The sequence below is a fragment of the Rattus norvegicus genome, chromosome 10 (assembly GCF_021556685.1).
Source record: "Rattus norvegicus strain SHRSP/BbbUtx chromosome 10, alternate assembly SHRSP_T2T, whole genome shotgun sequence".
Lineage (NCBI taxonomy): Eukaryota > Metazoa > Chordata > Mammalia > Rodentia > Muridae > Rattus > Rattus norvegicus.
In genome coordinates this window covers 78,318,814-78,331,224 of record NC_141543.1, presented here as the reverse complement: position 1 = coordinate 78,331,224, position 12,411 = coordinate 78,318,814, and the positions used below count along the sequence as shown (strand labels likewise).

General features: G+C 42.5%; 1 protein-coding gene across 3 annotated transcripts in view; it reads right to left on the bottom strand.

Moving 5' to 3' along the window:
• The window catches only part of Hsf5 (heat shock transcription factor 5), a 43,188-nt gene extending 31,357 nt beyond the window's left edge, over positions 1 to 11,831 (bottom strand). Inside the window, exons 1-3 of one of the 3 annotated variants that reach the window (XM_087574284.1) lie at positions 11,402 to 11,742; positions 11,083 to 11,309; positions 5,751 to 6,125 (exon numbers count right to left, since the gene is read on the bottom strand). In XM_087574284.1, coding sequence (XP_087430410.1) covers positions 5,751 to 5,967 — 217 coding nt within the window. In that variant the 5' untranslated portion in view covers positions 5,968 to 6,125; positions 11,083 to 11,309; positions 11,402 to 11,742. Of the gene's footprint in view, positions 1 to 5,750; positions 6,126 to 9,819; positions 9,956 to 11,082 lie in introns of those variants that run through there. The other 2 variants (NM_001430268.1, NM_001430269.1) reach the window with 2 other exon arrangements.
• Between the last annotated feature and the right edge of the window lie 580 nt (positions 11,832 to 12,411).

The window sequence follows — 12,411 nt, the reverse complement described above, 5'->3', positions numbered from 1 at the left end:
TTCAAGGATATTATTCAGTTTTGGCCCAAACTCTTATTGTTTCCCTCTGGAATGAAATTGGGAAATATGATAACCCACCGAGGACCATATTAGATGACTAAATGAAAAGCTGGGACTAGAACTGGTCCACTCTACTCAACAAGTGCTGCCAAGGGCCCATTATAATCAAGGACTCTGCTGGGAGGACAAGGTACTGAAGCACAGTAAAGCAGTCACACTACCCAGAGCCCCCGCTTGGCTTTCTTTATTGGGCTAGGATAAGCTATTAATTTAGAACAGTCCCATAAACACTTGGCAATATAAGGTCAGGTCACTCCATCAACCTCTTCCTTATCCACCCTACCTGAGAAGAGCTAACTCTGGCAGGGAGAAATACCAGGATTCCCTTAAAATAAGACAAAACAGCAAAGAAAACACACACACACACACACACACACACACACACACACACACACACACACACACGCGTGCGCGCGGTGAGTGAGGGTACTGGGGGCTGGGGAGAGGCCTTTCCTAAGAAGGTAGGTGGACAGAAAACACAGCATTCAGGCAGGCTAGCGTCCTTGCAGTCTGCTACTTACTAGCTGTACTTCAGCTTCCCCATCTATAAGATGACAAAAACCTATCTTATAACAAGGAAAGTCTGAAAATTAAGTGAATTAATATTTGGAAAGTCCTTAAAACAGTGTCTGGTCATAGTAATTACTATTTAAATACTCATTTTAAAATCAGATTAAGGACAGTTATAATTTGTTAATTGCTACTTTGACCTTAAAAATATAACTCTGGGGACTGAAGAGAAGGGTCAGTGGTAAGGCAGTTTGAACAGAAGCGTGAGAACCAGAGTGTGGATCTTTAGTACTCATATACACGCCAATCATGAGGCAGAAACAAGCTGGCCTGGGCACTATGACTAACTGTGCTAGCCAAACCATGGGGATACTCTGCCTCAGTAAAAAAAAAAAAAAAAAAAAAAAAATATATATATATATATATATATGTATATATATATGTATATATAAAATACTAGATAAAATATTTTGTCTTTGAATTTAAAAATGTGAAGAAAACTAGTGCTTCAAAGGAGGGCAGATATAAAAGTCACTCCAATGATCAATCTGTGTCTTGTTTTGAGACAGTGTTTCTCTGTGAAGCCCTGGCTGGTCTGGAACTCAGAGACCTGCCTGCCTCTACTTCCCAGCCAACAGGATTTAAGGAGAGGACTATTTTGATAGCCAGCCTGATGGCACCTTTTTTTTTTTTTTTTTTTTTAGTTTTTGGATTTCAAATTTCAACTACAGAAATTAATCATTTATTAAATTCAAATTCAAATTTGGGTAGCCATAAAGCCATAAATTAAGAGGGCAAATCCAAGTGTTTTGTTTTTGTTGTTGTTGTTTACCTTAATTATTTAATTGAGTAATTAATTAATTTTGAAATAGAGTCTTAAAATACAGTCCTGCTGTCCTGGACTTTACTATGTAGAGCAAGCTTGGCTTTGAACTCAGAGATCTGACTGCCTCTGCCCTCTGAAAGCTAGGGTTAAAAGCACCCAGCTTTCCCCATCTGCCCACAGAAATCAGAAAAGGGTACCAGAACTACTAGAATAGAAATTATAAATGACTGCGAGCCATCATTTGGAAGGTGGGAACTGAACCCAGGTCTTCCGCAAGAGCAGCCAGTGATCCTAACCATTAAGCCATCTATCCCTCCAGTGCCCCACAACTATCTTTAGATAAAATTTATTGTTTTCTATTAAAATTTTATTTAAATCTTGGATCACAAGAGTTTGTTTTGAAGGAACTGAAATATGACAACAATTTTCGGTTAGTCTTTTTGTTATGACCTAAGTGGATGTGGTAGGGATTGTCTTGCCTTTCAGTAGTAACGGCTGACTTAACTTAGAGAAGGCTGTGTTCATCATGCTGTTAATAGGTGCTCACTAAATACTGACTGCTCAGCATTTCGTGTCCTGTTTGGAGACTCAGCAATTGCACAGTGTTCTCCATGCAGTCTCTTTTCCACAGCTTATCTAACAATGCAGCTCTGTTTATAGTTATACAGTCCTTCAGAACGGCCGCTGGAGTTTCACTTGCTTCATGCCATGCGTTAGAAGCCAGCACAAGCACTTCTCAGCCTTTTGGCTAAGACAAAATACAGAAGCTGCCATGACTATTTCCCCCCATATTCTGAGAAACTTTATAGACATTTCAAATTATCCTTCCTAAATGATGACAAAACAAAACCCAAACAACACAATGTGACGTAAACTACCCCAACAACAGGAGGTCTTACTATTGCTTCTATGTGTGTGTGTGTGTGTGTGTGTGTGTGTGTGTGTGTGTTCTTTGGTCTTTAGTGCTGGGGTTGGAGCCAGGGCTATGCATGCTAGGCAAGAGCCCCATCACTAAGCTACGGTCTCACTTCCTTCTTGTTCCTTTAAAAAATGTCTCTGTCCACATTCTTGCATTCTTGGCATCTTGCAGACAAGTAGTAACTTACAAAGTCATAATCCAGCTAAAATAAAGTTTTTTGTTGCTTTTGTTTTGTTTTGTCTTTGTTTTTTTGAGACAGAGATTTTCTATGTATCCTTAGCTGTCCTAGAACCTGCTCTGGGGACCAGGCTGGCCTCGGTCTGCCTATCCTGGGGTTAAACGTGTACATTACCATGCCTGTCTTGAAAATAAACTATTTTTAATAATACCCCAAATTAATAATTTAACAAATATGACTTCTCCAAAGAATGATTAGTATTAACCACTAGTAACACTAACAAGTAATCTATAAGAAGGTCTTACAGAATACAAAACCAGGAGTTTTGATGAAGGTTGCATAGAACTCCAAGTATACTTTCCAATTAAAAAAAAAACCTTCAGATTATGTTCATCTGTTCCTTAGGTTGCAGGAATATAGCACTCAAGCCACCATGCCTAGTAGACGACCCATAGGAAAATGCCCTTGGAACTCCAAATGGAAAGATAAGGTCCTTTTCTACCCTTTTTTGCATAATCCAAATTTCAACTCCCCAAAAGCTTTTCTAAAACACTTTTAGATTTATTTTAAAGTATACAAATATTTTTGCCTGCATGTGTGTCTGTGCGCTACATTCATGTTTGGTGCCAGTGGAGGTCAAAAGAGGGTGTCCAATCCTCTGTGTCTGGAGTTACAGATGGTTGTGAACCACCATGTATGTGGGTGCTGGGAATTGAACTCACGTCCACTTCAAAAGCAGCCGGTGCTCTTAACCACCGGAACCTGTCCCCAGACCCTCAAGAAGCTTCTAAGTCTTTAGTATTAGAAATGGAAATATTAGTGCTGAGTAACTCCTTAGTTATTTGGGTTGTATAATATCTAAGTCTTTAGTATTAGAAATGGAAATATTAGTGCTGAGTAACTCCTTAGTTATTTGGGTTGTGTAATATAAAATTACGAAGAAGACAGGGCTGAATGGGATGGCATATGCCTTTAATTCCAGCATCCAGGAGGCAGAAGCATGCTGACCCGTGAGTTCACAGCCAGTGTGGTGTACAAAATGAGTTCTAGGACAGCCAAGATGACACAGAGACCTAATTTCCAACAATATATAAGCCAGGCATGGTGGCACCTGCCTTTAATCCCAGTACTGGGAGGCAGAGGCAGACAGATTCTATGAGACCAGCCTGGTCTACAGAGTTCAAGGACAGCCAGGGCTACACAGAGAAACAAAAAAAGAAAAACCCAAAATATACTACCTACCTACACATACATTATGCATACACATAATCCAGCTAAAATAACTTAGCTAGCAATGCTTATTTATTAAAACACTAGATTAAATTTACAGTCAGTGGATAAGAGCCAGTTCATTCATGTTTATAAGTAAGTACATTACTAAACTCAGGATATGATCTAGTTGTCAAAGATAATTACTGCTAAAAAGAAAATAAAAGTAAACATCTTTAAAAGAAAAAATATTGGATTAAACTCACCAGTAACAAAAACCTACTTGTTGCTATATTTAAGACAGACAGCTTATAAACATGAATTTAGCCATCTTCTACTCTTAAAGATTGCACAGACTGTTTTCCTCAAAGAAGTAGCTGCAAATCTGGAAAATATTAGAGCTTAATCATTTTCTATATAAGATTGTACGTTTAAAATTTTTCTAATGGGCAAAATGGAACTCTGGATTCTCTTCAGACCATGTAAATTTTTCAGCTTAGTATTACTAATAGGCAAAGTGATGAACTCATCTTTACTCTGCTCATTCTCAGCTCCATGACCAGAGAGAGACGCCTTAACCTTAAACATCCACACTGGACTCTGTGCAGATGCTTAGTGAGAACAGAGCACTGCCTTTGAAATGTGCACTAGGTAAACTCGAGGACTATTATAAAACACATTTAGATGTTAACAGTCAGAAAACAATCACATCACAAACACAGGTCACCACATTTACAACTTGTAAATTCCTTCTCTAGTTCATATTCCCTTTGCTTTGTCAAATCTTCCCTAGAAGAACGGCTTAGCAAACATCTTACAGAGGTTCTTTCTAGATCTGCAAAAATGATAGAAATGCTCCCCCTAGGCCCTTAATCAAAACAGAGAAATGCCCCCTTCCTTCTCTTTCTGGTCTTCTCTGAAAGCTCTGACCCTTGTCTCACTCTGCAGGCTTGTCCGACCCACAGCCATGGGCCACACACAGCCCAGGGTAGTTATGAATGACGCTAAACACGAAATTACAGACATACCTAAGGCATTATGAGAATTTTTGTAATTTTTTAACTTGATTATGTGGTTATTGAGGGTGAACTTTGTCTTGATGTCAAAGCACTGGACAAGCTTGGAACCATGCATGAGGAAACGCGCCACTGCCAGTGTTTCTGCCAAATAAAATGCTATGCAAGTGAAGTCATGAAAACACTGCATTTTTCTCTGAGAAGCAAAGGCAGTGTTAACTGATGGAAAGAATCCCAGTGTCCTGGGATCTACAGCTTGTCTTCATGTCCTTGGATGAAGTCACAGCTCCCGCTGTCAGATTCTAGCCTGTACTCCTGAGTTCTCAGCTGTCCTGTCTGGGGAGCCAGTGCAGGCCTCCAGCACTCGCCACACCGAAGGCGTTGATTTTCAAAGAGCATGTGTTCTTATGAAGCTTATTGAAATGCTAAAGAGATCTGATTGTGGTAATCTCATTTGTGAAATAAAAAAAAACATATCTTAACAATAAACTGAAGTAAGCATTACAATAATTATGGAGTAAGAGTAAGGTCCAGGGTAGGCGCCAGAGCTTAGCTTCACAACTACAATACACTTGGAGGATGGAGAATTTTCATTTCACTGAAAATACACACTTTTATGTGGTGACAGATTCTCAAAATCCTTAAGAACAGATGAAACTTTCTATGTATTGTACACGCAAGGTTTATGTGAATTAGGCGTAGTAGCGGGAGAGGTATGGATGGGAGTGCGAGCACAGGTGCTAGTCAAAGCCAGAGGCAGTGGATCCCTGGAGCTCAAGTTACAGGCAGTCACGAGTCATCTGACATGGGCACTACCATCCTCTGCAAGAATGGTATATGCTCTTACCCCCTGAGCCATCTCTCCAGCCCCTGGTAATCATATATTGTTTAAAAATGCCTCGTTAAGAAGTCGTTGACATTTTAAAACTGCATATTCCTATTTGTTACGCAAACAAAGATTAAAATGCGATAAAAATATAAATGTCCTTATAAACTACCATTATAGAAGCAGTGAACTCGAATGTCTCCTACCTGTTGGATAGTAGGCTTGGGAGTACTGCGCTGAGGGTGTGTAGTTACTATATTTTTGGGAGGAGCTGACCATTGTTTGAGGACCTTGTTGAACGTGAACAGATGTGGCGCTGGGCTGCAGCGTATAAGTAACCTCGGTTGGAAATCTCTGTAGTACAGGAAATGGAACCCCTTTATCTGAAAAAGTGGGAGACGTCTCCACTTGTCCAGGGTGCATTCCAAGGGAGTTCTGCCATGTTCTAGGAGGAATCGGGGTACGATCTAAACCTTTCAGAGGGAAAGTGCTGTGGTTGTGGGATGAAGTTGATACGTAGGAATAAGGAGACAAATTATCTCGCCGGAATGACCGGTGAAATTGTCCTACAGCCACTGGTCCTGCATAAAAGAGGAAGAACACATTTACAAACTTTACAATATACCATCAGACAGTAAAACCAAAGGTCAAAAAAACTGTTCACCTATCAGATTCTTTTTAACACAATGGAATTTCAAATTCAGCAAAAACAAATTTGGAATACGATGCTGGAAGACCAAGCAGCTCTTGGTTTTTAACAGGGGGCCAGAGTAAGGTTGCCATAGCTACATGACACTCAAACTAGGAGTTCCCAGGCAGCCACGTACCACTTACTACACAGATAATCCATAATGGATAATAATTCATAACTCGAGCCACAAAGATACCGTGCCCTTTATCCCCCTTTCAATGACTGTTTTATTTCTTTATGACAATGATTAAGTCACTATCTCCTTGTTGTTTGAGTGTGCCTGCTACAGCATGTGTGTGGCTGTCAGGATGGTTTCTGGACTTAGTTCTCCCCACCTCCAAGCGGGTTCTGGGGGTAGGGTTCAGCATCTTTACCCTGAGCCATCTCACTGGTCCCTTTATTTATTTATTTTACATTTATTTATGTAGCTAATTTTTTGGAAGCAGTCTTGCTATGTTGCTCTGTCCCGGCCTGATTGTTCACTACATAGCCCAGGTTCTAACTTGAAGCCCTGAAGCATTGTCCTGCCTCAGCCGACTGAGTGCAAGGATCAAAGGCCTGCGCCACAACACTCAGCTTAAAAACAACCCTTGTATTAAAGTCAGGGTGAAAACTCTCGTCCAGTTCTCTTCGTCTTCTCAATCAATCAAGTGGTCACTTTCCATGAGGCTTTTGGTTCGGTTGTTTTTTCTTTGCAGGTCTGGGGATCAGCCAAGGGTTTTGCATAGCACTTGATCCAGTGAGCTATACTGCAAGCCCTGCATTTTTATTTTCCTTTAGTCCCTAATAGAGACCTTTCCCAGGTACCAAACACTGACTTGCACATGTGTCATAGGAAGCAATGATTAAACCTTTAGATACCTAGTCTCAGAGACTCTGACACAGCTTTTTTAAAAAAAAAAAATCTAACCATATAGGAAAAAAATGGACAAAAGTATATAATTTAAACATGATAGCTATAAATATTATAGTATTATAGCCTGGATTTACTTTAAGGATTGCAATTCATTTTTTTTTTTTGGTTCTTTTTTTCGGAGCTGGGGACCGAACCCAGGGCCTTGCGCTTCCTAGGTAAGCGCTCTACCACTGAGCTAAATCCCCAGCCCCAGGATTGCAATTCTTAAATATAAAATAATTAAACTAATTTATTCAAAAGGAGAATATTACCTATTGGTTACATGTGTGGTTCACAATTTCCTTTCAACATGTTTTACTAAACTAATCATTAATTTATTAAGCTAGTCTTTATTAAACAGAGGCAAAACTTAATTTATGTGTGACTTTAGTGCCAAGCTATATGTTGAAAGATGTCACTCAAATATCTACCCATTCAAAGTATAAAGCACTCAACACTTTGCATGTCTCCTATTCTATTTCTATAGCAATCAATTTCCTTAGCAAATAAAGCCTTAACACAAAGTATAAGGAAATACATTCGTGAATACTAACAATACAAATTCTGGAGCCTGAAAAATCAAGGACTCTATTTAATGGAGAAAAAAATTGCAAATTCAGAAGCACAAAGAACAGCCTTTATGACATTGCTTGCCTACCAGTTTCTAACATTCATATTCCTTGAACTTACCACCAACAATCTGGTTTTCCTAAGGAAACTGGTACTTTTCCCAACAGTTGTTTCTGAGAATACCAACTACCATATCCCCTACTTGATTTCTCTACATATAGCTCATTTAACCTTCTGAACTCTTCAGGGATAGGCTGTTAAATCTCTAGTTGGGTTCCAAAAATGTAGTTTAGATCTGAATTAAAAAAATAAGTTCTGCTTCTCCACTGATCAACTGATTGATGGGTAATTACCTATTTTAGCTGCTGAAAATAAAATACTGTCAGGGCTGGAGGCCACACCTCACTGAGGAGCTGTCCACAGTTGCTGGCTTCTGGGAAAAGGAGAGTCCATTTTCTTTAAGGGTGTGGCCCCTAATGGGTCAACCATGCTCCAGTGGATGGCCCACACCCAGGAGTACATGGGCAGTATAAATTAGTCTCAGTTTTATATATATATATATATATATATATATATATATATATATATATATATATATATATATATAAACAGGTTCAAAAAAGTTGTGTGGGGGGTAAGAAAAGATCATTAATTTGTCTCATAAAGAACTAAGACATAATTAGTTCTTTATTGTTCTTTTAAGGACTGGGTAATAGGACTCTCTCTGACCAACTTTATAAACTACCACATTCATGTCTTCAGAATATCTTTAAGGTATATTTGGCAATGTTTGAATTTAGAATTCTGGAAATATAGGCCATGATGAGTTTTTGTCTTTAAAGATTCTGTTCCTTTTATGGAAATGAAATCAAACTAACCATCCATCAACAATCCCAAATTTTGCTTATGGAGAGCCTATGGTATCCATACAAGACTTTAAACTCATACTTCCCAGAATTTGACCATTATAACAAATATTAGAAGTTGTCAGTGCCCAGCTCCAAAAAAAAGGAAAAAAAAAAGTTGTCAGTGGAAAAAATTAACATAAATGAACTAACAAAAAAAATGAAGACAAAAAAAAAAAGACAGAATGTTCACACTTTTTATCAAGTATATTCTTGACTTAGTAGATCTAAATAAAAGAAGGCTAAGTCCTAAAACAGACTACTCTACAATTAAGGACGATATGGAAGGTAGGAAGCAGCACTCATATAAATGAGGCAAGTTGATGTAGAATAAAAAAATTAGGCATGGGAAGCCAGGCAAGGTAGTACATGGCTATAATTTCAGTTTTGGGAGGCTGAGTTAAAAAAAAGTCAGGATCAATCCAACTACACAGCAAGACCTGTGACCAAAAAAATTAAAACAGAAAAACAAAAAACCCAAAACGAGAGGTGAGGAAAAGTAGAAGGGCCAAAGACCTTTGAACATAAAAGCAAACGAATTGCAACAGTGTTTCTGAACTTAGCAGCAGAATCACATTACCCCTGAACGAGCAACACAATTGCCTTCTGAGCTAAGTCTGTGCTGCAGGCAATCCTAACCGCCTCTGCACAGGACAAACAGGAAGAGATGGGAGATGCATGAAGACACACATCCTACACAAACACTGAAGAGGTATGAGTTCTTTTCTTTTCTTTTTTTTTTTTTTTTTTTTTTTTTTTTTTTGGTTCTTTTTTTCGGAGCTGGGGACCGAACCCAGGGCCTAGAGTTCTTTTCAACAACCTTTAAACTGCTTAAATCTGGACACTGTCCTTATGAATACAACGGGAAAAATAAAATAACAAAAGAGGATTCACTGGGTAAAGGAACTTGTCACCAAGCCTGATGACTCCAGTTTGATCCCAGTAGAAGAGAACAGACTCGAAACAAGTTGTCCTTTGACCTCCACACACATGCCATACCTCAAGAGCATGTGTGTGCACGTATACACAAATAAGTAAATATACGTAATTTTAAACGCCAACGAAAAGAATTCAACTGGTTTAAGACAGGTAGAGGGAAAGATGAAAGAGAACGGCTATTCCCTGTCTTTTCTCCTTATGCCCCCTAGAAATAAGGCTTGAAAAACAAAACAAGATAAACAAACAACCCAAGCTAGAGATTCCCCTGAACACACATTCTGTAGGATTGTCTCCATGGTCTTTCTCCACACCATTCCTCAGCCAAATCAAGGGCCACTGCCCTGAGGTAGCTCACTATTCCTTTAGAATGCCTTTAGAACATTCCTGTGCCAGTCATTTTCCCAGCTTGTTACTAGAACTTTAACCTAGTTCCTTATCTTCTAAACTCCACAGACAGAAAACCAGGGCCCTTCTCTTCCAGATTCCAAAGCCAGCACTGCCTGCTTCGGTGCTGGGCCTAGATTAAACTGGCCATAGTGTTATTTGCACATTTACATTTTCCCCATACTTCAAAGTCTGAAAATTGTTTCTATTACTCTTCTGTGTGAAGGTGAAAAGAAATCCAGCTTCCTGTTGCTTTCTTGGTACAGCTGTCTATTGTGACCTCCATATAGAGCAAGGGGACACTGTCACCCTCACCTGTGTAAAGGTGCAGACTGGCACCTCAAATCAAGTTCATGAAATAACTGTGACCACAGGTTTCGTAACTTTTCATTGAATATTTACACAGTTCCCCCTCCCCCTCCCCTGATCCGGAATGACCAGGAGTTGTGAAAGCCCAATAAATTATAAATGTATGCATTTTAAAATTCTTTTAAACTAAGCCTTGACATCTGGTCTTTGTTTCGTCTTTAGCCATTTTGCTTTATGTTTGTCCAACCACAACATCTCAAGTAAGGCATCAAAACTCCAAGTATTAGTGAATTGGTCCTACTCTACACTGGATCAAAGCTTGCCCCTTAGATTATGAATAAACAGTGTCTACAGTTCTATTCATGTCAATAGGTGGGAGGTGACGTGTCCCAGAACAATCGTGCACTCCAGGGACCTGTTCCTCTTTTCCTTGGTTGGGTAAATAATGCCTTAAGTTTCCTTGGTGGTGACATTGTTCCTTTGCACCAAACCTGTAGCGTGCCTGTTCTTTTAACTGTGGGACAATGGAGGCCTCTCCTACCCAGTGCTTTGATAAAAACAGTGGAGAGACTAGGTCCTGGTAATTGATTCAAGAGGTCTGGGAGTAGGTTAGCTCTTGGGGCTCACTCTACTTTTTTTGGAGAAGAGTGGAGAGCAAGCCTAAAGCCCAAGTCCTTTTAGCAGCTAAAACCAGATGAGGGAGACGCTTATGGTCTCTTGCCAAAGGAAATGCAAGTGCTAGTGAGGATGATGTGACCTAGTCTTGGGGTTGTGCAGAACCAGTGTTCATTCCCTGCTGCCCACGTGCTTGATGGAGAGCGAGGATCCAGGTGGCACACACTCACCATGCTGCTCTGGCCGGGGCCCAGCGGGCTGGGGCGGCGGGTCCTGATGCTGCAGCGGGGAGGTAGAAGCTGAGGCCGAAGCAGAGGCTGACGTGATGAGGAGCCGCTGGAAGCGGTTGGGCGGGCGACAGGGCACCTCCAGTCCGGCCGCCAGCTTGGCCTTGTTGGCGCTGGTGAGCCTCTTGAGGTGAACGAGCAGCTGAGGCTGGTCGCGGCGGAAGTGCGGGCTGTGGAAGTGGTGGAGTGGCCCGTCGCCCGCCGGCCCGCCAGCCCCAGGCCCGGGCCCGGGCCCCGCCGCCCCTGGCCCACCCAGCACCACCTTGCGGAAGCCGTAGAGGTTGAGCTGGCGGATGAAGCTGGTGAAGTTGGTGGTTTTGAAGAGCTCGGGCTCGGCCCCGGCCGCCCCGACGCCGCTGCCGCCGCCCCCGCCGCTGCTCCCGGCTCCCCCCGCGCCCCCGGCACCCGGGCCGGGCGGGCTGAGCAGCTCGGCCTCGAAGAGCGGCTGGTCGATGAGCAGCCCCTCGCCGCGGCCGTCCCAGCGGATGGAGCGGTACCGAGGGCTGTTCACCAGCCGCCACAGCTTGGCGGGGAAGTTGTTGGGGTTGATGGGGGTGGACAGCAGCGCCTCCTCCATCGCCCGCCCGGGCCCTGGGCCTCGCCCCGCCGAGCCTGGCTCTCCCACCGTTCTCGATCCCCCGGGCCTTCGCTGCGCCCTGCCCCCTCCTGCCAGCGCCCGGCCGCCGAGGCCCGGACCGTTGGCGCACGAGTCCCGGCACGCCCTCTGTGTGGCCAATGGGGCCTCGAGTTCCCGCCGCGTGGTGGCCGACGGGGCGCGAGCCCGCCCTCCCCCTCCGTGGGGTGCACGCTTTCGACGGCGGCGGGGACACTGCGACACAAGGCTACCTTCGCGTGCCTTCCAGAACCGGCCCCTCTCCGTCTGGTCCCCAGAGGGCAGCACACCAGGGAACTGTGGTTCCTGAGGAGAAAGCGGCCGGGTTTACCTAGGCAAACTCTGAGGGGCTCCAGTAGGGCAGGGCGGCCAGCGGGGATTCAGAACGCAGAGTGCGCTCAGGCGATACGCAGCTAATGGTTCCTGAGAACAGAGGAGCCCACTCCAGTCTTCCCTAACAGTCGAACTGCTGCTCTCTTCAAATAAAAATGACGGGGTTTGGGGGCTGGGGGCAGGTACAGTAACCGTAGCACATGAACTTATTCATTGTGTATATAGTAGCATAGTTACACCTTTAAAAAAAAAACTTGAATTCAAATTAGATGAGACCCTGCAGTACCTGGCAGAAGGGAATAAATGAATAGGATTGTGCTTAATGA